Source organism: Dendropsophus ebraccatus, chromosome 11 (assembly GCF_027789765.1).
Source record: "Dendropsophus ebraccatus isolate aDenEbr1 chromosome 11, aDenEbr1.pat, whole genome shotgun sequence".
Classification (NCBI taxonomy): domain Eukaryota; kingdom Metazoa; phylum Chordata; class Amphibia; order Anura; family Hylidae; genus Dendropsophus; species Dendropsophus ebraccatus.
The window spans coordinates 54,612,972-54,636,847 of NC_091464.1; the positions used below are offsets into that span (position 1 = coordinate 54,612,972).

The following is a 23,876-nucleotide window of genomic DNA, read 5'->3' on the forward strand; positions in this document are numbered from 1 at the left end:
GATAAAAATCCCATTGGTGTGGGTCTGACAATTGGGATTCCCACTGATCCCAACAACTGGGGCAAAATTGACCCTAAAATTAACAGTGCACACCCCATTCATTTTCTATCAGGCTGCCAAACATTGCAGAATTAAGTGCTGGAAAATGCTTTGTCTGCCCCATAAAGAATGAAGGAATTGCTGGCTGCCCACATGCAGTGTGTGCCATTTACCCTGTTCTCGGGATCAGCGGGGGCACAGCAATTAGATTGTTATCCCCTATCCTATGGATAAGGAATATACAACCTAAGATGAGAATACCCCTTTAGGTAACAGGATTACTGTACTGAGATTAATGACGTTGCTGATTACTTTTTGGGTCCACCTTATTCGCAGACATAGCTATGTTGTAATGTACACATTACAATATGTTATCCAGTGATAAATATTAAGGTATTTCCAGTGCCAGCTGTGAAGTGGTTGTGCCAGGTTGCCACAACGTCCCCTACTAATCCACCTCCCCCCCCTTATGCTGAGGGTTGTGCGTGGTGAGTGTGTGTGTTTACAGCTTTGCTCTCTGTACTCACGCTTCCACCTCTGGGAACAGCTTGAGTTTATTAGGGAAGATTTCCGACAGCAGAAGCCGCACGTAACGACAGCCGAGAGCCTGTAGACGTGACTCCAGGTGCTGAGAGGAGAGAGAGCCACAGTGTGTTAGACAAAAAAAAACAGAAAGAGGAGAGCAATGGGGGTGAGGCGGCCGTCCAAGCCGTATCCTTCAGTGAATAACCTTACTAATTAATTAAGTCAGGAGCGGAGAATAACAAGATGGAACTAGCAGGGAAATACTCCATGTATTCATGGATACAGACGGGAGCCTGCAGGGGATCCGTGGGGTGAGAAACCTGTGTATGCAAACAAAGAACACCAGATCTGTACACAACTAGAGTGTCTGGGGTTCCATAGAAAACAGGTCGGTGTTTCCCCACAAAACAACAGCAAGAACTATCACTTTAGGGTATAGTCGAGGGATTACCTACAGAAAAAATTGGCTGAAAATCCACACCCAAAATCTTCATAATTTGGTGCAGAATTCTTCATAGGATTTCACAATAGAAATACAATTTTCAACAATATAAAATATCAGTTCTATTCTATGAAAAGAAGACAAAAATGGCTGGCATTATACCACACTACATTCAGATTTCCAAATGGCAGATATGCCCTAGCTATGCAATGGGTTGCCCTTCTGATGTCTAGGAAAGTTGGGTGATACATGTATTTATAAATACTGTATGGGATAAATCAGTTCAATTGAACCTGTCATCTTTTTCATGCTGCTTAAATGACCAGCCATAAGGGGGGTCCCCGATGGCTTCTTCCCGACCTGCTAGCTTTCTTGATGGATATATCTTTCCTTATACCCAGACAGGGAGAGATATTGGTTGATGCCGGAAGGGAAGAGAGAAGCTGTCAGGAATGCCTGATGACTTGTGGTTCAGGCAACATGAAAGCAACATTTATTAAAGGGGTACTCCAGTAAAAAGCTTCTTCCCAGTAATTAAAACACATTATGCTGCGTTTACACGAAGCGATAATTCGCCCAATCGATCATTTAACAATTTTGAAGCAACGATTTGGTTTTAATAACGATCAGCATTTAGACGAATAAGTAGTTAGAAAAATCGTTAGAATTTTTGTAAGAAAAATCGTTATTGCGATAGTTTTTAAGATCGCTTAAGCCCATCTTTTACATAGGGTGAATCTTTGAAAGACTGTTTACACAAAGCGATCTGCGCATTTTTAGCGAACGACGAACAATGATTTAAGAACATGTTGAAAGATCAAAATGAACGATTTTTCGCTCGTCACTTGATCGTTTGCTGTTTACACAGAACGATTATCGCTCAAGTGCAATTGTTATTGCGAAAATATTGTGTAAACGCAGCATTACAAAGTTATATAACTTTGTAATATGCTTCAATCACCTATCTGCCCCCCTTCCCTATCTTTTCCCCCTCAATGCCCCACCAAAAAGTGAAGTAAACTCATTCTTACCTAATGACAACGACATCATCGGCATAGGCACAGCTTCCTGGTTTGGGGTTTCCCATGATGCACTTTGTCTCCTGTAATGTCTGACTCTGAAAACTGTTAGATAGCTTACATCTTGTTCAGCCAATCAGAGCTGAGCAACCTAAGTCATCTGACAAAGGGAGGCTGGCCTAACAGGGCTTAGACCTGCCTCCCTCTTGGTAATGTCATTGTCACAAAATGGCTCCCACATAGCAGCCTGGGGTCAATAGTCATTAGGTGGAGGATTGAGGGGGGAAAAGATAGGGAAGGGAGGCAGATAGGTGATTGAAGCATATTACAAAGTTATATAACTTTTTAATGTGTTTCAATTACTTGGAAAAAGCTTTTTTTCTGGAGTACCCCTTTAACATTTATTACCACATGCATTACAATAGCCCTTTGCTTCCAAACTCTGACACACATTGTTTTTTTGTTTGTGTCTTTTTTTTTGTGTAAATGAGACAGAAATAGAGGACTATTGATCCAGGTGAGGCTATGAGTTATTGATACAGACGACAACACTGGGTACATGAAATTCTGTCATTTAGTAGAAACTATGGAACTTCTAAACTAAGATAAATGTAAAAAGAGGGAAGGCTCAGAGTCAACTACTGATATCTTACATCAAAGCAACCCAAAAGTGTGCAGTTTATTATACGCTGCCTTCAGGCCAACTAGCAGCTCTGGATCAAAAATGTAGCCAGTGCTGTACTAAGAAAACAAGATTTCATGGAGTTACACAGGATTAGAAAAAAAGCAGTGCCACACCTGTCCCCAGGTTGTGTCTGGTATTGCAACTCTTTCTCACAATACCATGTTTCTCGCTGTAAGATAGCTAGTTGCAGAGGAAGCGTCTCCCTGCTGATTCATCTGTAATAGGAGACCAGAAATTGTAATTTGCCCCTATTGGATATATCCCGACACTTAGGCCCCGTTCCCACTGAGCAAAACTAGCGGAATTCCGCTGCAAATGCTGTTAGCCTCCCGCTCATAATGGGAGTCTATGGGAGGCGCGCGCTCCTGCTCTGTCCGCGCTAAAGAATGAACATGAATGAGCATTGTCCGCCGCGGAATTCTGCTAGTTTTGCTCAGTGGGAAAGGAGCCTTGAACAGAATCTGTACTGGTGTGTAGCCACCCCCAAACCACCGGTACTGAGTTGTACAGTCCTTACACCGGCCTGGTTGGCCTTTCTCCTGAGCCCAGTGAGGAGGGGAGTCAATGTAGCGTGGCCTAGAGCATATATGCCCTAGGCCTGCAGCGCCTATCTCCCCACCCTCTATATAATTTTAGCATGCCCCTGGGCTGGATGGCTGCAGGGGGAGAGGCGATGCAGGTCTAGGGCATTGATACTCTAAGCCCTGCCACACTGACTCTTTGCCTCACTGCGTTGCAGAAATGAAACTAACCCCCAAACCCGGCACTGCATGGGGACCTGTACAACAAGGTACTGGCAATTTGCAGATAGCCACATGCAGGTACAGATTCGCTTTAATGCCTGTCAGACAGAAATGGAACAAGGACGAGGCTAACCCATTTTCATTACAAGACTCTATCATGAATATGCTGATAAAAAGTCTTATGACAACCTGTAACTCGTGTAGCATTGCTTTCAGAAGAAAGCTGTCACTATAAAGCAACTAAAGGGTGCCTTCACATGTACCAGATCGCAGCAGATTTCATGATGCGAGTTCCGCAGCAATCTCGCAGCGCACTAGTTGGCTGAGTGGGACGCCAGGACCCTGGAGAAGCAGGCTGGAGCCTGGACGGGTAATGTATTAACCAGATAGTGGTAGGTTAAGGGGGACAGGGCTTTATATACTCGCAGCAGAATTAAAAGTCCGCTGTGAATATGTAAACCCATACAAAATGATAGTACTGAGAATCGCTTTGGAACTCGCAGTGTGAAATCCACTGCAATCTAGTACAAGTGAAGGCACGCTTAAAGTAAAAAAAATTTACCTTCAAATCAACTCGTGCCAGAAAGTGCCAAAGATTTGTAATTTACTTCTATAAAAACATCTCAAGTCTATATATATAACGTCTCAAGTATATATATAATCTTTATTGGGACATGACATTTAGGGACAGTAAGGAGTGTTTACAGTATACTGTCTTGTGCTGAAGAAAGAGAAGACAGGAAATAAATGCAGCAGGTGCTGCAATCTCACTGTACTATATAGTCTGCAGTAAATTAATGTTACAGAGGTAATGGCCATAATGTCTGCAAGACATACGGATCTCATAGACTTCTAGTTAAGTGTCTGTGCTGCTTGTCAGTTATTTTTGCGGCAAGGATTACAGATGGACGGTGTGAACAGCCCAATAGAAAACAATGGGCCTTAAATTTGTTCATAATTGCGTATTCTGCACTTATGGACTAACTTACGGAACGTGTGAATGTAGCCTAAGAGTACCCCTTTAAAGATGCACACAACTCATATGGCTTCCATTGCCCACTGCAGCCACCCCGTTCATGAGCTAAACAGAAACCATAAATGAAATGCAAATGTGAAGCATGTGTAGGGATAGAAAGTAGGCCATTAAGATTAACCCCTTCCTCAAACCAGACAACCTATTACTACAATAGGACATAGTGGTACAACTTTCAGTCACAGAACTGTTCTTTTTTTCAAAAAATGTATTCCGCCATTATGAAACACTAAACGAACTGGCCTCAAAATATGCCTGAGTAATATAAAATATAGCCCACAAAAACTCAAGACCACAGAAGTGGGGGAAAAAAAAACATAAAAATTGCTGCAGTCACAATACAAACAGATGAAAAATAAACCTCTCTGGTCTCTCCTTGAGGGAGTTAATAGATTTGCATTCTGCTGTATCTCGAATGCTAGAAAATAATGCAAGTTATGTCTATTGACCTCAACACAGACGCCCATCATATTGACTATACAGGCACACGTTGCCTTGGGCGCACACACAGGCAATGGAGTCAATCAGGGCCCATTATGGTCTTTGTGCACCGATGTGAATGAGGCTCTCGGTAAATGATTCTAATGACTGGGCCATGGAAAGCCTCATTTCAAGCACAAAGAAAGAGTAATAGGCCTGTGACCCAGGCACACAATCCATCCTCTCGCTGTTGTTTTGCATAACTTTAGCGGGAAATAATTTCATTTTCGTCAGGAAGAGAATTGTATTTTAGCACATTTTTTTATTTAGTTTCCCTTCAGGCCTCTGGCAGACACACATTCACCTTGGTTTCCATTTGTGTTAGTGTCGCCTGAGCTCACGTGAGCCTCCAGAGCTAATGTTGTTAAGGGTTCGCAGCCGGTAGCAGACGACGCACCGGCCAGGAAGTGGTTAATGAGGATAAATTACTATTTATAAACTATTGTTTTATACACCTCATTCTGTTTGACAAAAGAGCATTTTTTTAGAAAATTGTGCCTTTCCGTCTACCTGGGATGTGGGATGGGGTGAGGATGACAGATTACTTCCTGCACAATGACTCCCTGTCAGACGCCCCTCCTGCGGGGGCCACCGCCTGAGACCCTGTCTTGGTTCCCAGGCTGGAAGTTAATTAAGCCCCTCTGTTTTCCGCCCGGGATGGGAGTGAATGGATAAATAACCAACAATAACCATTCCAAGTTCATTTAATGAGAAGTGCAAATAATAATTGCGGTTCTGTAATTGCAGCCAATAGATTAATGAGGCCTGTCCTGGTAACACAGGATAGACAGAGGAATACTCATTAGAGGAACGCGACAGGGTGCTGCTGGGAGCTAAAACAAAAGACCCTGGCAAAACACACAGACCTCATCATATTCCCTATACTGAGCCACAGCTATCCCTCTGACACCCTCCACCCCCCCCCCCAACAATATACTCATCCTTTCATCATCTCCTCCACAGATGACAGTCCAAACCCTCCCTGCCAATACCCCACACAATCATTCTGAACACCTCTCATGCTCCTCGCCACTCACGTAATTCCCCACCCTCATCAACACACGCTCCCCTCGCAGAACCGATGGCGCACAAAGTATGACACCATCACAACTACACCTTCTACCCTCTGCTGCCTGGCATCACACAGTACACTCAGTAATCTCGGGCGCACATGGTAGGCAAGGATTCATTAAAACGGGCGCATGTGTCCAGTTTAATGATCTGCATGGGGGATTGGGAAAGGGGAGGGTAAAATGACCCCGCCGTTCCTGATCTGCAAATGGAGAAATGTAAATGAGAAGAAGAAAAAAAATTCCTTGCTGAGATTAACAAGGACTAAAAATGTATCTCTCCGGAGGAGGGGAGGTGGATTCGTGGAAGCGGATTATATGTTCATGTTGAGAAAAAGAGGAGGAGAGGATACACAAGTGATGATCCGTCCTGCAAGAAGGTTTTAACCATTAGGCTTTCACTGAGGTCTGCAGAACAGTGGGATGTAGACTGTTCCGACGGTGAAAGGGTTACATATCGTATTTTAAGAAATCACTCGTTCTCCAACTTCAGTCATCATCACATACTTCAGTGTCAAATCCTCTAGCGATTTTTAATTAATGAGAAACCGCATTAAAAAGATGAATACTGCGTACCTTAAAGAGGCCGAGGCAGGTGTGTGCATAATAAACCGAGGCGGAATGAAGAAAAGAGACTGCAGGGAATGTGCTTACCTCCAAGATTTTGGGGGATCCTTGCCGCCCTAACGTACCAAGAATAAGGCCCCATGTCTTCGCTCCGGATGCAGATGAAATGGCATCACCTCGATTTCTTTGCATGGTGCTGTGATCGTAATACTCCCGAGAAAAAACCTTATTGTATGGATCATACCTATGTAAAGTCATAAGGAGAGAAAACCTTACTATATGGATCATACTTTTGTACAGTCACACATAGAAGACTTCACTGTATGGATCGCATTAATGTAAAGCTAAAAAAGGAGAAAACCTTACTGAATTAATTAGACGTATGCAAAGATATAAAGTGAAAAATTATACGGTTCATAACTATATAAAGACAAAGCAAGAAAACCTAACTACACTGACCATGTGTCTACTGTGTGTGAGGATATAAAGAGAAAACCTAACACAGCAAAATACCTTGGTAAACCTATTTGAATACTCAGGCGCACACAGTATTTTGTATTTTTTCCCCTTCTAACAAAAACAGACCAAATTTTCCAAAATCGTATCCCATTAAAGCGACTCTGTACCCACAATCTGCGCCCTCCTAACCACTTGTACCTTCAGATAGCTGCTTTTAATCCAAGATCTGTCCTGGGGTCCGTTCGGCAGGTGATGCAGTTATTGTCCTAAAAAAATACTTTAAAACTTGCAGCCCTGTTTCAAATTGGTGTGGCCTAGAGTGTCTGTGCCTGGGCTTGCACTGCCTCTCCGTCCCTCCTTCCTACCCTCTTTAGCATTAGGAATGCCCGTTGGCAGGTTTTTTTCTATTCATCACTTGTCTGAACACTGCAAAGGTGATTAAGGGTGTGTTCACACCTACAGGATCTGCAGCAGATTTGATGCTGTGTTCAGTTATTTAAATGAAATCTGCTGCAGAAAATCAGCTGCAGATCCTGTAGGTGTGAACGCACCATAAAGATCCAACACATGTGCAGTGTTCTTACAGGTGATGAATAGGAGAATACCTGCCTGGGACATTCCTAATGATGAGGAGGGCGGGGAGGAGGGACGGAGAGGCGGTGCAAGTCTAATGCACAGACACTCTAGGCCACGTCAATTTGGCACAGGGCTGCAAGTGTAAAAGTTGTTTTTAAGGACAATAACTGCATCACCTGCCGAACGGACCCCAGGACAGATCTTGGATTGGTCAGATTGTGGGTGCAGAGTCACTTTAAACTCCAGAAAAACCACTGGCAGTTCCCATTCAGCTTTTTCCAGCCCCAAAATTTAATCCAATATACTTATATTTTGGCTGATACATACGAGCATTGTCTGTAGCAAAAAAAAGGATAAAAAGAAATCTAAAACAAAGTTTAAAAAAGGCTAAAATACAGAACAAATGGCAACAAAAGGCTTAAATATTTAGCTTTTTTTTGCCTAAAAAACATTGAGTGTGCCTTATTCTCTGATCACCACAAAACAAGAGTCAGGAAACTTCAGGCTGTTTCTAGACACAACAGGTACAGACATCATGCCTAAATCTCCCATTATCATCTATGCTTGGCGTAGTTGAAATAGCTTTTATTTCTATGGAGACACATCTGGTTACACTTATGTTGGGGGGGGGAAATAGAGGATTAGAAGGGTTAACAGGCAACAGTCGGCCACAGTCGGATTATGCCTATACATATAGATTTATGGCAGATCCTATTAAAAACACAGGATGTGCAGATAGAAATCTTCTCTAGACGGCATCAGCCATTATAGGGATAACTTGTTTAGATAGATGTCACTAAGGTAAAGACACTATTTGGGTCTTCTATCTCTTGGCCAATGCAGAGCTGCTACAAAGAGTGCCTCTTATTCTAAAGGACATGGCTTATCTGTGCATTTCACTGACAGCCCCTTGAGTTCAGTGGGTGCCATATTATACTTTATTTCTCTTTCAGCTGGCAGGCTCCCTGGTGTTATCAGCTGATGTTACTGGCATCTACTGCCCTGGGACCAATGTTCAGACTGGACAACCATCCCATAATTAACAAAAAAAAAAATATTCTAGAATGCTGGCGACCTGCAGTCCTGAAGTGTCCCTGGTGATGATCAAAACGCGTTAGCTGTCACCAGTACAGTAGGTGATACAGCCAACGCTCCACAAGATGAGGAGATTCTGCTATTCTGTCTTTAAAATCATCCTGAACATGTTTGGGCCAATATTTAGCAAACAGTGTCTGAAAATATATATATATATATATATATATATATATATATATATATATATATATATATATATATATGTGTGTGTGTGTTTCCTTGTAAAGTTTAAGTAGCCTCTTGAATGTTTATATACAGATATATAGCAAACATACTAAGTATATGAAGTAATAGATCTGTAGCTATAGGGCATATTATAGACTAATCTCATTCTATAATGTATTCTGGTTGCTGCCGATAGATCCTTGACAATTTAGCTCCACTACATACAATGGGACCATCATACATTTCTCAGCACAAACCAGCAGGACATGCTTTGTATAGAGTCTGAACCTGCAGGGGACTACAGGAGAGATATGAGGTCAGAAGTTGGAAAAAAAGCTATTTAGAATACAGCTCTGGGATGAAATAGATTGTAGGACAAGTCCAAGATGAATCCAATTTTGTATGTCTGCCGCTATATTCCCTCTCAGCCAAGATCCTAACATTTTAGTACACCCCCCATCTTCTACAACTACTAAAAGCTAAGCCCTAAAACTCCTGACTTACAAATGACCCAGATCCTGAGCATTAGGCCAAAATTCTCCACCCTTATCCCTCCATTAACGTGTGTTGATCCAAGTTTGTGGACACATTTTAAGTGAATCTAAAGCTTTAACAAGCAAGACATAATCTAGATTTCTGAATATCCATATGCTTAGTTCTAGTCTGAACTAAGTGTTTTTTTTACCTGAGCCCCAGATTAACAATGCAATCAACATATCAGATGCAAATCCATCTTTAGTGTAATCTGAATAGGAGCAGGGTTTAGGCCAAGTCATTTTTTGAGCGCCAACCCAAATGTCAACTACATAGGAAGTAATGGCAAAGCAAATGAACTAATATAATTTTCCTGTACGTGCGGCATACTGTACAGAACTCAGAAAACATCCTGTTCATGGTGAGTCCTCTCCGGCTGTGAATCTGTGCGGCAACTTAAAATAAACATTTATTCAGGTTCCCTGCACCATATTCCGGGATGCAGCGTACATTACAAGTCTGGTGTGTAATGCTTAAACCCTAGGAATGATCATGAAACAAGCCCAGCTCAGCATGAACATTATTTATTGAGGATAAAATGTGGAATATTTAAAACGCGTCTCATACAGTTATGCTGGAAATGCGGGCCAAGGAAATAAACAGATGTGTCTGCAGCCGAATATCATCATCAAGGGCAAGAAATACACTAAAGTGAGAGAATCTCTTCAACCTGCTATTGTTAAGATGAAAAATAAAGAGATATCTAGCCATTGTTACAGAAACCCTCAAAATACAACCACAAGCATGCATTTTCATTGTCATATCCATCACATTTGGACATCTCAAAAGCCACTTAATACGTTACAAAGCTAGTGCTATTCTTAGAGGATAAGTTGAATGAAACAATGGTATGTTTAGTGTCTAACCTATGAAGGCTGCAGAAATGAACCTTCTGCTTTTATATAGATGTGTGACTTCTGTGGAGCCTCATTTAAGAGTCTTGAAACACAGGACTAGCCAGGCATCCCTCTGGGAAGGGCCCAGCCAAGGGGTGGCTCCTGTAAGGAAACCTCCAAAACCACCCTATTAAGTGGTCCTATACGTCAATGTAATGACAAGGAAAAAACCAAGGCCAGATATCCATCCACAGACAGCTGTTTTGGGATGTTGCCCCTCATCAGTGTGGATTCTAGCTAGGTGGGAGCAATGCCTAATAGAGCATAGGGGAAAAATCACTAATCTTAGTGTGACCAGCCAAAGATAACACTATCAGCTGCTGGGCAAAGCGCTCAATGCAGTGGTACATTGCTCCCTGGGAAATACAAACATGCAAAAAAAGAGCCGGGGAGCTTCATTTAAGAGTCTCAAAACAAAGGACTAGCCAGATATCCCTCTAGGAAGGACCCAGCCAAGGGGTGGCTCTTGGAGTAGAAGGAATCTGGTCTGGTGGAAGTCCTTCTACTCCAGAAAACCACTGTGCCTGAGGAAGGCCCTAACGTCGAAACGTTGCAACTTAAAGGGGTTGTCCGGCGATAAAAAAATTATTCACAGAATAACACACATTACAAAGTTATACAACTTTGTAATGTATGTTATGTCTGTGAATGGCCCCCTTTCCCGTGTTTCCCCCCACCTACGCTAGACCCGGAAGTGTGGTGCATTATACTCACCGCATCTCGTGTCGTCCACGGTCTCCGATCCTCAGCAGTGACGTCTTCTTCGGGAGGCCGGCGGATCTTCCCGAGTGCCGGCCGCCCTCTGCAGCGTCATCCGAAGCTCAGCCGCGATTGGCTGAGCATAACTGTGCTCAGCCAATCGCGGCTGAGCGGCTGATGACGCGGCCACGTCATCAGCTGCTCAGCCGCGATTGGCTGAGCACAGTTATGCTCAGCCAATCGCGGCTGAGCTTCGGATGACGCTGCAGAGGGCGGCCGGCACTCGGGAAGATCCGCTGGCCTCCCGAAGAAGACGTCACTGCTGAGGATCGGAGACCATGGTCGGCACGTGACAGGTAATGTATAGCGCACCACACTTCCGGGTACACGGGTAGGGGTGGTGGGACACGGGGAAGGGGCCATTCACAGACATAACATACATTACAAAGTTGTATAACTTTGTAATGTGTGTTATTCTGTGAATAATTTTTTATCGCCGGACAACCCCATTAATTATTTTGGTCTAGTTTTCTGTACCAACATACTTATCCTGGTTGGAGTAAAGGCTATAATTGTCTATTTTCACTGTAAGTAAATAGCTGACAAAAATGCTTTTATTTTTTAGGTGCCAAGTGGCAAAGAGGTGTCTCTACGTTTCTGAAGTGCTGAGATAGAATGCCTCCTCATTCCTCCTTCCATCCCAATCCCTGTTTGACAGCTGGAAGCCTAGCCCTGTTTACAAGCCTCATACCAGAGCACAGTTTGTATGCACAATGCAGGAATGAGATTTAATAACAGGGCTTGGCTTCAAGCTGTCAATCAAGCAGGGACAAGGTTGGGAGGGGGAGCGAGGAGGTGTTACAGTCAGCCCTTCTGGGGCTTAGGCATGCCTGTTTGACACTTTGCACTGGAGAATAAAATTTATTTCTACATCATAAAAGCATGGATATATTCTTCCTGCCCCCCCCCCACCACAATAAATGTGTTCTCAATAGGGCAGAGGGTAGACGTCACTGCCAGACATCTGTTAGTCGCTTATATCCTGTGAGAACAAAGGATCATGCATGTTGAATGCCAGCAGAATAAAACCTTTTTTCTCTCATCATTGGAGGAAAGTCAGTACACCCCTAAACACATTAAGTGGTTGGCCAGTCCTGCAGTTTGAGCTTATGTTCATAGAGTGTGTTCGGCCATCTTTATGCAGGTTTAAGTGGGAAACTGGGATTTATCGCCTGTGTGGCCAAATTATCCAGAAAAAAACTTTTTCTTTCAAATCAACTGATATCAGAAAGTTATATAGATTTGTAATTTACTTCGATGTCCAGTAGGAAATGTTGTTTTATTTTCAGTCAGACACAGTGCTCTCTGCTGACATCTCTGGCCGAGACAGGAACTTTGTCTCGGTTTTCTATGAATCCCCAGAGAAAACCCCTTCTGCTCTGAACAATTCCTGTCTCGGCCAGAGATGTCAGCAGAGAGCACTGTGTCTGACTGAAAATAAAATAAATAAATACATTTCCTGCAGGACATACAGTAGCTAATAAGTATGGCAAGACTTGAGATTTTTAAATAGAAGTAAATTACAAGTCTATATAACTTTCTGACACCAGTTGATTTTAAAGAAAAAGATTTTCGCTGGATAACCCCTTTAATAACTTTTACTACTAGATTTTCATGTGGCCATGGTTGGACCCATAATCCTCTTCATCGACAGCAATGTAACGAAAAAGAATAGATAATAAACTAATACCAATACCTGAAAGCTTTAGTGTCTGGGTTGGCAATCATTACGGACTCCAGGTGAAAGCGCCCATCGCCCAGATACCTACGAACAAACAGACATGAATCATAAGTGAAGAATAGTGTGAATAACAGTACAATCTCTTGGAGACAACTGCACACGGCTGGTTTGTGGATTGTGACAGGAGGACATTTTTTGTAAAGTGGATATTGTGTGACGTCAGGTCATTGGATGATATATGGTGATATATGGAGTGTTACATACAAGACACAATGGATGAACAATGCGATCTTGCATTTCAGTGCAGCAGATGTTAAAGTTTTTAAGGAATCATAAGAAGAAAAACAAGAACTGTGCTGGTAAAGGGACAGCAAATACTGGGGCTACACAGTGGAGGGTGGTACAGTCACAGCTTAGCCTTCAGAATGGCAGATACCACAAGATATGAGTATGGGCTGGTGAATTCACACAGGTTTGATTTGCTCCGGCTTTACCTGTGAATTTGAATTCTCTTCAGAGAAATAGGAGGATGCTGCAGATATTGAACTCCACAGTATGCTCATCTCCTTGTAGACTTGTCATGGATTTTCACTATACTGAATCACAATCTATACATAATGCAGTGAGATCTGCAGCAGAATTGTTCCTGCCTAAACCTGTCATCAACGTGCTCCGAAAGATTTCAGATTAGGAACGATTCTGGATTATTAAACAATGTCTAGAACACTTATAAAGGCACAAGTTCTATTTTCACACAAGGGAATAAGTCTCTGCTGACTTGCTGGGTTATAGAAATTTCACCCTGCAAATAGGAGTATTTTTTCTAATAACAGTATTCTTCCTGCTGTATATGCATACATGTCTGCAGTCCTGCAAAGAGGGGGAGTCTGGAGGTGCCAGTGCCCCTCGGAGAACATGCCACATATGTATTTATATTGCTATTGAACTACATCAATATGTATCTAGTGCAAGCTTACAGAATATATGTCTAGTTTAAAGTGTGTCTGTCAACTCAATTTCTCCTAATAATCCACAGGCAGTGTTGGACAGATGCTTAAAAATGTAATTTAATCATACCCCTGCAGTAGACAGTTTATGGGAACTGGATACCTTATAATATCATCTTTTATTCATGTCGGCAAGTGTCCAGGAGGCATGGCCATGCAGTCAAGTGGTGCAGAACTGCTTGGTTCCCTGCTCCCCCACCCTTCTCTCTTCAGCTTGATTAGAACACATGCTGCAGGCGTAGGGCTTGGAGATGGCATGATGCTGGAAAATGAACTGGAGACCCCCTTTAATAATATGTGTCTGTAAGGGAGAACAGTCTGCTGGGACTGTGTGGTGTCTATGCTGGCTTTATTGTTCATAGGAAACGCTCTGATGGCATCTGTAAAAGAGGGCTTCTGGCTGTAGCTGAGGGTAGGACTTTCAAAGCTACGTGCACCGTATACAGTGCCTTGGTAAAGTATTTGGCCCCCTTGAACTTTTCAACCTTTTGCCACATTTCAGGCTTCAAACATAAAGATATAAAATTGAAAAAAAAAATTGGTGAAGAATTAACAAGTGGGACACAATTGTGAAATGAAACAAAATGTAAACTTTTTTTAACAAATAAAAAAAGTGGGGCGTGCAATATTATTGTCCTCTTTACTTTCAGTGCAGCAAACTCACTCCGGAAGTTCAGTCAGGATCTGTGAATGATCCAATGTTGTCCTAAATGACTGATGATGATAAATAGAATCCACCTGTGTAATAAAAATATCTGTATAAATGAGCCTGCTGTGCGATAGTCTCAGGGTTCCTTTTAGGGTATGTTAACACTGAGTAAGTACGGCGGAATTCTGCAGCGGACGTCTCCGCCGCAGAATCCCACCGTGCTCAGTGTCCCACTGTCAGCAAATGAGAGGGGGCGCGCACTCCTCCACAGCCACCGCTCTCTGCTCAAAGAAGTGACATGTCCGCCATACTCAGTGTGAACATACCCTTAAAGCGCGGAGAGCCGCATGAAGGAGCACACCAGGCAGGTCCGAGATACTGTTGTGGAGAAGGAAGAAAGGGCAAGAATTTCGATGTGCAAAACTGATAGAGACATACCCTAAGCGACTTGCAGCTATAATCGCAGCAAAAGGTGATGCTACAAAGTAACAGTGGAAGAGGGGGTCTGATAATTTAGCACGCTTAATTTTTTCAATTTTTATTTGTTTAAAAAGTTTAAAAGATACAATAAATTTTGTTTCAAAACTGAAAATTTTGTGCAAAACTGATAGAGACATACCCTAAGCGACTTGCAGCTATAAGCGCAGCAAAAGGTGATGCTACAAAGTAACAGTGGAAGAGGGGGTCTAATAATTTAGCACTCTTAATTTTTTCAGTTTTTTATTTGTTTAAAAAGTTTAAAAGATACAATAAATTTTGTTCCATTTCACGATTGTGTCCCACTTGTTGATTCTTCACAAAAAATAAATAAATAAATAAATTGTTCTTTATGTTTGAAACCTGAAATGTAGCAAAAGGTTGAAAAGTTCAAGAGGGCCAAATACTTTCACAAGGCACTGTATACAGTATATTTCTTTCAGTATAGATCACTCCCTACCTAAGAAATATACCAGAGGTCCCGTCATGTCGAACCCATCAGTTTCACTTACATCTGATCACATCTTACTGTACTTATCTTTATTCTAGTGACTAGCAAGTATCATACACCCTTGCTATGGGGGCCCAGCATTGTATAAATAATGTGTGGAAATATCTTCCTCTTTTTCATGGAGAACTGTATTCAGTCATCTTCTCAATGGAGAACCGCTGCGGTTAATCCCTCTCTCTCTGTTCTGTGTGCAGGAAAGATCACGGAGCACTAATAAGTGTTGAATTGAGGTAGACGGGTATAATACAGGATTAAGGATCAGATGCTGATCTTCCTTCCCTTAAGCATCCTTGGATAGACAATGTCAGAAATAATGAGGTATTCCTTTAGCCTCTTCACTAAAACTATTTCTCCCTTCTAATAATGAGCTCTGCTCCAAACGTCACCTTGACTGGCCTCTGTATAAACTCCACCGTCCTCTCTACACTGAGCACATACTGTACATAGTATTTATGGACCACCGTACACACTGATGTCCTGTCATCTCCGGACAAGCATATCCATGTAAAGAGACGGATCCTGAAATCTGTTAACTTTCATTTATGTACGACATGGGGTCAACTATAGGAACCATACCCCAGGCCACCATTGTGACTTCATCATAATGATCTCTGAGGAAAACATGGATATGACTGAATGTCATAGGTTAAAATGTCTTTGCTGCAGGGGTATTTATATATCACAGCTAGTCTTGTGAATATGTAGCAGGGTGTAGGTTTATACGCTACACCTATGTCTACTGAACCACATTTCTTACACACAATGTCATGGCTGATTCACACATTTCTACTTTACATTCACTAGCTTTCTGACAGATTTAATAATATAATAAAAGGTTTCCTCCTGTAACAACAGCTGCCACATATAATAATAAAAGAAGAAAAAAAAAATTATACTTGTAACACAATTTGCTAGTTACACGAATGGCATCATATAGGCAATATGCATATTAGTGATTACTGTCCACCCTTCAACCATTAGAAGAAATTCATGAATAAGACTGATATACTGAGCCAACCTCCTACCACAATGACCCTTTCTGACAAACCAATTACCATGTGTAATATGTTATATGACTTGGTGGTAGTAATATTCCTGTACGAATTCCATGCACACCAGTGTATGACAGGGCTGATGTTTTTACCACCCAGTATATTGGTTAGGGTATTATTACACGGAACAACAATCGACCGAATCGCCCCGGGCAAATCGGCGCTCGTTTACAGTTATTATTGGGCCTTCATTGGCCCATGTAATACTACCCTTAGGGCCGAGGGACCTTTGTTCTTAGTTAATTTTTTTACTGTTCCGGAGCGATTCAAGAAACCAATATACAAGTGTCTTGCAGGTGTATGTTATTTCGACAAAGTGGACGGGCATAAGGGACACCCATAAAGGGAAAAATAGTAGAAACTGGATTGTACAAATCTACCCTATCTGACCCTGCTTTCGACCTTGAATGCTGCCCCCCCATAGACTGTTTGCCAATGGCTGACAATAAACTTCGCCCCCAAAACAGACCCTAATACAGCCCCAGAAACCAGCATCCAATGTGTTACAACATTTTTATACTCAGTCATGAAGGATAACACAAGCAAATAGAGATGAGCAAATCTGAAGTATGCTTGTGTCCATCTGAACCCGAGCATATGGCATTTGATTACTGGTGGCTGCAGAAGTTGAATGCAGCCCTATGTTTTCCAGGACTACCAACTTCTACAGCCACCAGGAATCAAATGCCATATGCTTGGGTTCAGATGGACACAAGCGTACTTCAGATTCGCTCATCTACAAGCAATGTTTCAGCATCAATTACATTTTTTCTGGTCACCTAATATTTATATGGCACCAACATATTCTGCACGTACAGAAAATAAAGAAATGGAAATATGGGTTAAAAGAATTAAGAAAAATGTTTCTGGAACATGGGAGGAAAGTAAAGTATCTAGAGAAATCACAATCGACATAATCACAAACTCTACTGGGCCGTATATGTCCAGTGTCCACAGCCATCATAGAGGAGGATGCTGGATGAAAGAAGCTGGATCCTTAGCATCTAACCTCCCATAGGCTGAAATCGGAATGGCACTGGACCTATAGACCATCCTCCATTGTTGCTGTGCTGGATTAAAACCTGTTGTATGTATAAACCTGGCCTTATTTTAACAGTAGTTCAATAATATTTCCATACACATACAATAATTGATGGATGAAAAATCAACCAGCTTATATTTTTCCTGTCTCTGCCAAATTCTTCCCATCCTTCACATACACAGGAACATTCGGCATGTCCTGTGTTCTCTATGGGGAGAAAAAGGTTAAAGGGGTTATCCAGCACTACAAAAACATGGCCACTTTACCCCTACTGTCTCCAGTTCGGGTGCAGTTTGCAATTAAGCTCCATTTACTTCAATGGAACCGAGTTTAAAACACCACCCAAACTGGAGACAACACTAGGGGGAAAGTTGCCATGTTTTTGTAGCGCTGGATAACCCCTTTAAGCTGCAGTCAGAGATCTTAGAGGGCTTACCTCTCTCAGAACAAAGGAGTCAGGGGGGTGATTTTCTATCACACCTGATCCCTATCTCCACCAACATCATCTGCTAGTGACGACTGGGAGGACCACATACCGTTTATACTGACATACGAACCTGTGACTGGCAGGTATGGCGGACAAAAATACAAACTGTGTGGGGACCTTAAAGATGATCTTGGTTGGTCGGTGTCAGGAAGCCAAATGCCTCTTTCTTTAGAAGAATAACTTGTATGACAGAGACACAAGCGTCATGAATTACAGCTGCTCCATAGAACATGCTGGGGTCAGTCATGTCACTCATCGATCTGCTATGACACTGATGGACAGCTGAGCCTGAAAAGAGCATAAAATGGATGTGGCTGCATTTACAGGATTTATCGCCATGGTCTCTATAGTGGGCTACTGATCTACCACAATTGCCTAAGCCAATAAACTCACTACCCTGGCTGCCAATTATCTCCTATGGATTATCCGATCATGCACAGCGTGTCACAGTGACAAACACATCCATACAAAGAGCCAGCTGCTGGAAAGGGTGATTTATATTATGTTTACAGGTGGAGAGAAGGAGACCGCAGTATCGTAACTAAGAAGCACACAAGACACAGAGCGCCTTTTATTCATTTCTATTTATGACAGCATTAGGCCAAAAATAACTGGAATAGAATACAAATTGTACTTTCTTATTTTTCTATGTACTGTATGTAGCCAGGCAATTTGTTAGAACACTGAATGCTAAAGGATATTCCTATCCTAGATATGTTTGCCACTTCCTCACAATACCTCTTTATTCAGTTCCTGTCTGGATGTGACAGCCAGCAGCCACCGCACCAGGTGGGAGAGAGGTGGACGGAACCCTCTTCTGGTGGACGGCGGAATGCGCCAGCAAATATCATTGACTCTATGGACCAGGCGGAACCTCAAGTGAAGGCCGCCCAGCAGGATCCGCTTGAAGTCTACGCGGAAATTCTGTAGTGTGCTGATGGGAATACCGCATTAAGTATTGGACACTGTATAAGACATCCAGCTTCCACATTTACAATTTCAGGTGAACGGTGCATAAAGAAGCCTAGGTTTACTAATGTTATCGTTTTTTCTTTCCTCCTCGCACATGTATAAATCTGCACTGTATTCTGAAGATTCTATCCCAGTTTTCAGCACAGAACAGATGCAGATTGCATGATGAAACCTGTCTATTTGTAGGTAAAATACCAACCATGGCATATATTTTATGGTTACAGCATGCTACCTAATACTAGAATAAAAAAAAACAAAAAAAAACATGATTAATATTTAAAGCCCCCCTTCAATTCTTTTAGGTCTGTTATGGTGACTGACTGGGAGATTGTTCCATTTCTCTTGGGGGGCTTCTGACACTTTGTTTCCTATCTTGCTTATTTCTGACCATTCAGGTAACCCCACAAAGCCTCAGCAACATAGAGATCAGGCCTTTATCGGGTCCATACTCTCCATTGCATTTTTCCCCCATTAAGGATAGATCTTTTTGAAAATGAATTGTGCTAGGGGTCACTATCATGCTTCATTATAAAGTTGGGCACGATCAGATCCCTTGATGATATTTGCTTGAGGGTTAATAATCTGCTTAGTTCTCAGCATTAAGAGTGAATTCACATGTGGCAGATTCACTATGGATTACAGTACCAGGCATGTGGATGACATTTTCCAAATCTAATCCGAATGCTGCAGAATTTGTCTGCTCGGAAACTGACCTTCTGCGCAGATTTTAAAAACTCAATTTATTTTGTAGATTTTCATAGTGGATTTCATCCCTTCAATGTATGTAATGGCCCTATTACCCAAAACGATTATCGATCTTACTTGGCTGATTACCAGCTGTTTTGGTTAATAATCATTTTGTTTAATAGGACATGTTGAAAGGTCATGATTGGCCGACCTGCACAATGTTGGCTAATCGTTATCTTTCAACATGTTAAAAGATCAAGATTTTTGTGATAGTCCACTGCGCCCCACTCCCATGCAACAGGAGCGGCGGCGGCAGCAGACCACCACTGACTTCAATGGGCAGCCCCTCCTGCTGTGTATGCATGTAATAGCACAGGCAGCAAATGGGAAATGAGGGTAAAGCGAGCACTGAACTGACAGATCGCAGGCGCTTCCCCCTTATTATTATGCCATGTAATACGGCCTTTACGCTAATTTTGCAGCAGATCTATCGTAGAAACCTCTGTGGACCTAACCCAAGGATTCCACTAAAGGCAATTCACCGGCTACATTTCCAGTACTACAGGTCCAAATCTGCTGCTTTTGGAGATGAACCTTAATGCTAGGATTTATTCTGATCCAATCTGCCTCATAAGGCTTTGTTGCCTTTCTCTGGATCAACACAGCAGATTTAAAGACTGGACTCAATGAACAGTTTTTCCAACCATATTAGCTATGTAGCCATAGTAAGGATAACAGAGTGCTTTCTTGGGTAATCCTGACAAATAACAGCAATGCTGGAAACATTGCCAGTCCTTAAGAGATGTTGGCCTGACGTAATCACCTCCATGTGTCAGTGATTGTATTGGATCAGTTTTGGAACGACTTTCTACACATTTTGGAAAACATTTCCCCACAGATGGCTTTTACTGGGAATTTCTACCAAAGAAACAATTATTGGGGTGATAATTTTATATCAGACAATGCAGGTTCTATGACTGGTGCACGCTCATTCTAGCAAAATATCTCCAAATGTTATTCCCATAAATGCCAAATCAGAAATCCGCAGCACCAATTTCGACTTCTGCGCGGTGGAGACAACACAATGTAATTTCATTCCAGACACTGTTGTGTCTTTACAAGTGCACATTTGTGCACGTCTCAGCATCTCTATGAGCTAGCCTCTCTCTCCTTCCCTAGTCCTCTTCTCCGTTCTCTGTCCATCACCCCCTATCTCCCTCTCAGTGCTCTGACGAAACTGTCTCTGCCCGCAGTTTGCTGCCAGTAATTGAGTCGTATATCAGGACAGATAATAGATGGGAGGCCAGAATGTAATTGGGGAAGAAAAATGTCCAAAGCCGGCATCACAGGAGCATTAATTTTATTTAAGGACAGCAAATTAGAGCGCGCTCCTCTCCCATCACCTAATTATTTTAGGTAATGAAAATGCTTAATGTGGTGTGAATTCTCTGAATTACAAACAAAATAAATAAATATCTGCTGAAGGAGAAAGAGTGAGAGAAAACAAGGGAGCGATCCAATAAATAATGGTAGGAACAGAGAGCAACCCGTCCCAGGGGAGAGAGGCTGCAGGAAGCCGACAAATGCAGGATGAGAGGAACGCATGGCAGCAGAAAAAAAGCAGCGCCGTGATGATCCGAGCTGCAAAATCAGACATGAAAAAAGTGCAAGCTTAAAAACATTTTCACATCCCCAGCTTCATCCACAGCCGAGAGCTACTTAACAGTGCTATTTTTATATGTCAACACTGCAGTACCGATGCACTTAGTTTCCGAATCCACCGTGCCGATCGAGCAGATCGTGCATAAATTATGCATATACTTTTTGTCAATGCTAATCGTACACCACGCATTTCTTTGTTTTACCATCACCAGGTATTGGAGCGAAAAACATATTATCCTCCTAAATAAATGAAATCAGTAATCCCCCAGAGGCCTACAATTGTCAGTCTTGTTTCTAGCTCTTAGCTATATTTCATGACTTCCCTATAAATAATCTAGCATACTTTCACTAGTATTCGTGACATCACGCGCACGCATACGATACACAGAAATATTACTACGCTTCCCTGCTACGGTAAAGCGCAATCACTCAACTCATCCCGATGAGGAATAACACAATTATTACAATCTTGAGAGAAATGCTTCCAAGTAATGGAGTTCTCATCATTTTCATTTTCCCAAGTCATTTTCAATTAGCTTCTATGGTGGTGCATTTACTGGGGGGAGAAAAGTATAGATTGCTGAAATAATATTATTCACCACGCTGTGATAAAAGACATCTGAACATTCAATTATACCGTTCATATATGAGGCATAGAGGCAGAAAGCAACCCTTAAAGTAATGTTACTTAAAACAAAGAAGGTTTACCAGAGCATGCCCACCACATCAATAGGATTACACTGCACCTTTGTAATGCATTCCTATGGATGTGAAATTGAACTATATGTTGTTCCTATTATTTTGTCTGATGTACTTATCCTTATTTTTCAGAATGGTAGGCTATTAGATACACATGACTTAAAGGGAAGCCGTCACACTGAAAATGCAGTCTGGTCTGCAGACATTGTGTTGTAGAGCTAAATGTGCAAATTACATATAAATATATAAGCAGCAAAAAGGCTCTGCTTTTAAAGGGAACCTGTCAGCGATAGAGTATGTTCAGATTTCAAGTGTCAAGGAGGCTGTGCTGAGCTGCAACATGCACGCCTCCTCCCTCCCTTGACTGATCTAAGTACATTGCTCAGAGTTGGAAGCCAGGCCCTGTACATCAATTAGACAGGAAGGGGTGAGGGAGGAGCCATGTATCCTGTGGCACAGCACCACCTCTTTAACATTTGATCCCTAAGCATGATCTAGAACTGACAGATTCCCTTTACACATGTACAGGATCTTCAGCAGATTTGAAGTTGCAGATTCAAAGCAAACCTGCAGCTTAAAATCTGCACCATCAAATCTGCTGCAGATCCTGTATGTTCGAATGCAACCTAAGGCTATGTTGACACACGTACATATACGTGTAAAACTCCGGCCGGAATTTACACAAGTTGTGGCCGGCTACGTATGGTCCGCGAACTTACGCCCGTAAGCTACGTACGCTTCCCGAGCGGCGTACGTAGCGATCTGACAGCGGTATTTTACTTGGATATCTTCGGCTAGCCCCGGACACCCCACAGAACCTTTTGGATCGGCAAATTAAAGTGGAAAAAAGAAGAAATCACCACTCCGTTTGGGACCGCATGTTACGCTACGGGCGTAAGTTACAGCATTTCCGTCCTGAAACAATGGTCTGGTTCATGTTTTTTGTTGCCACATACGATCCGGGCGTAAGTTCGTACATAGTGCGAACTTTGCAGCCGTAGATCGTATACTTTCCATTGTACGCAAACTACGTAAATCTCCGGCCGCTTATTCACGGAACGCGCTACGGCCGGAAACTTACGTAGTGTGAACCTAGCTTAAAGGAGTATTCCCATCTCAGGCTTGTTATTCCAAATCCATATGGGATTTAACACTGTTGCTTTGCAGTACTAAGGGCACATTTGCATTTAGTTTGTATTTTTGTAGGGTATTCCCTTCAGGTACTCCGAATTCCTCCCACTCTCCAAAAACATATTGATAGGTTAATTTAGAATTTAGATTGTGAGTCCTAATGGGGACAAGGATCGATGTGATTGATGACCATCTTTGTACAAAACAGCATATGTTAACGTTATATAAATACTGGAATTATTATTATTAATTTTTAATAATTTAAATGATTGAACAAGTTATACAGAATGGTCTCCCACAAAACACATGCTGGCTCCAAATTGGACTGCATTTTTACGGTGACAGGTTCCCTTTAATGGCAATTCAGTGTCCCCAAATATATGCTGAGCTGGAGAAAAAAAGAAAATTTTAAAATAAAAAGATATACTTACCTACCCCTGATTACCTGCAGCAGCTGCAGACTGCTAGTGGTACCCTAATGTTTGCCACTTCTGCCTGTTTTTGAGCTCTGAGCAGGATCTGCCAAGTGGTGTCCTGCCTCATCCAACGATTGCCTGAGCAAGCACAAGGGACGAACATCAGGGGACCAGAAGGAGCTGATTGAAAGCTACAACAGGAGCGGTGTGGGACAAGGGGTAGGTAAGTATAGCTTTTTTTTTTTCTTTTGTCTACAGCCCTAGCATCATTATATTAACTTTTGAGGACCCTATTAACCATTTAATAGGATATATC

At 42.2% G+C, this 23,876-nt stretch overlaps 1 protein-coding gene across 1 annotated transcript in view; it reads right to left on the reverse strand.

Annotated features, from left to right (window-relative positions):
- The window catches only part of DPH1 (diphthamide biosynthesis 1), a 232,758-nt gene that overhangs the window by 15,481 nt on the left and 193,401 nt on the right, over positions 1-23,876 (reverse strand). The window contains exons 7-9 of the mRNA XM_069945373.1: positions 12,784-12,852; positions 6,691-6,847; positions 567-667 (exon numbers count right to left, since the gene is read on the reverse strand). Of these exons, the coding sequence (XP_069801474.1) occupies positions 567-667; positions 6,691-6,847; positions 12,784-12,852 (327 nt within the window). The remainder of the gene's footprint in view (positions 1-566; positions 668-6,690; positions 6,848-12,783; positions 12,853-23,876) is intronic.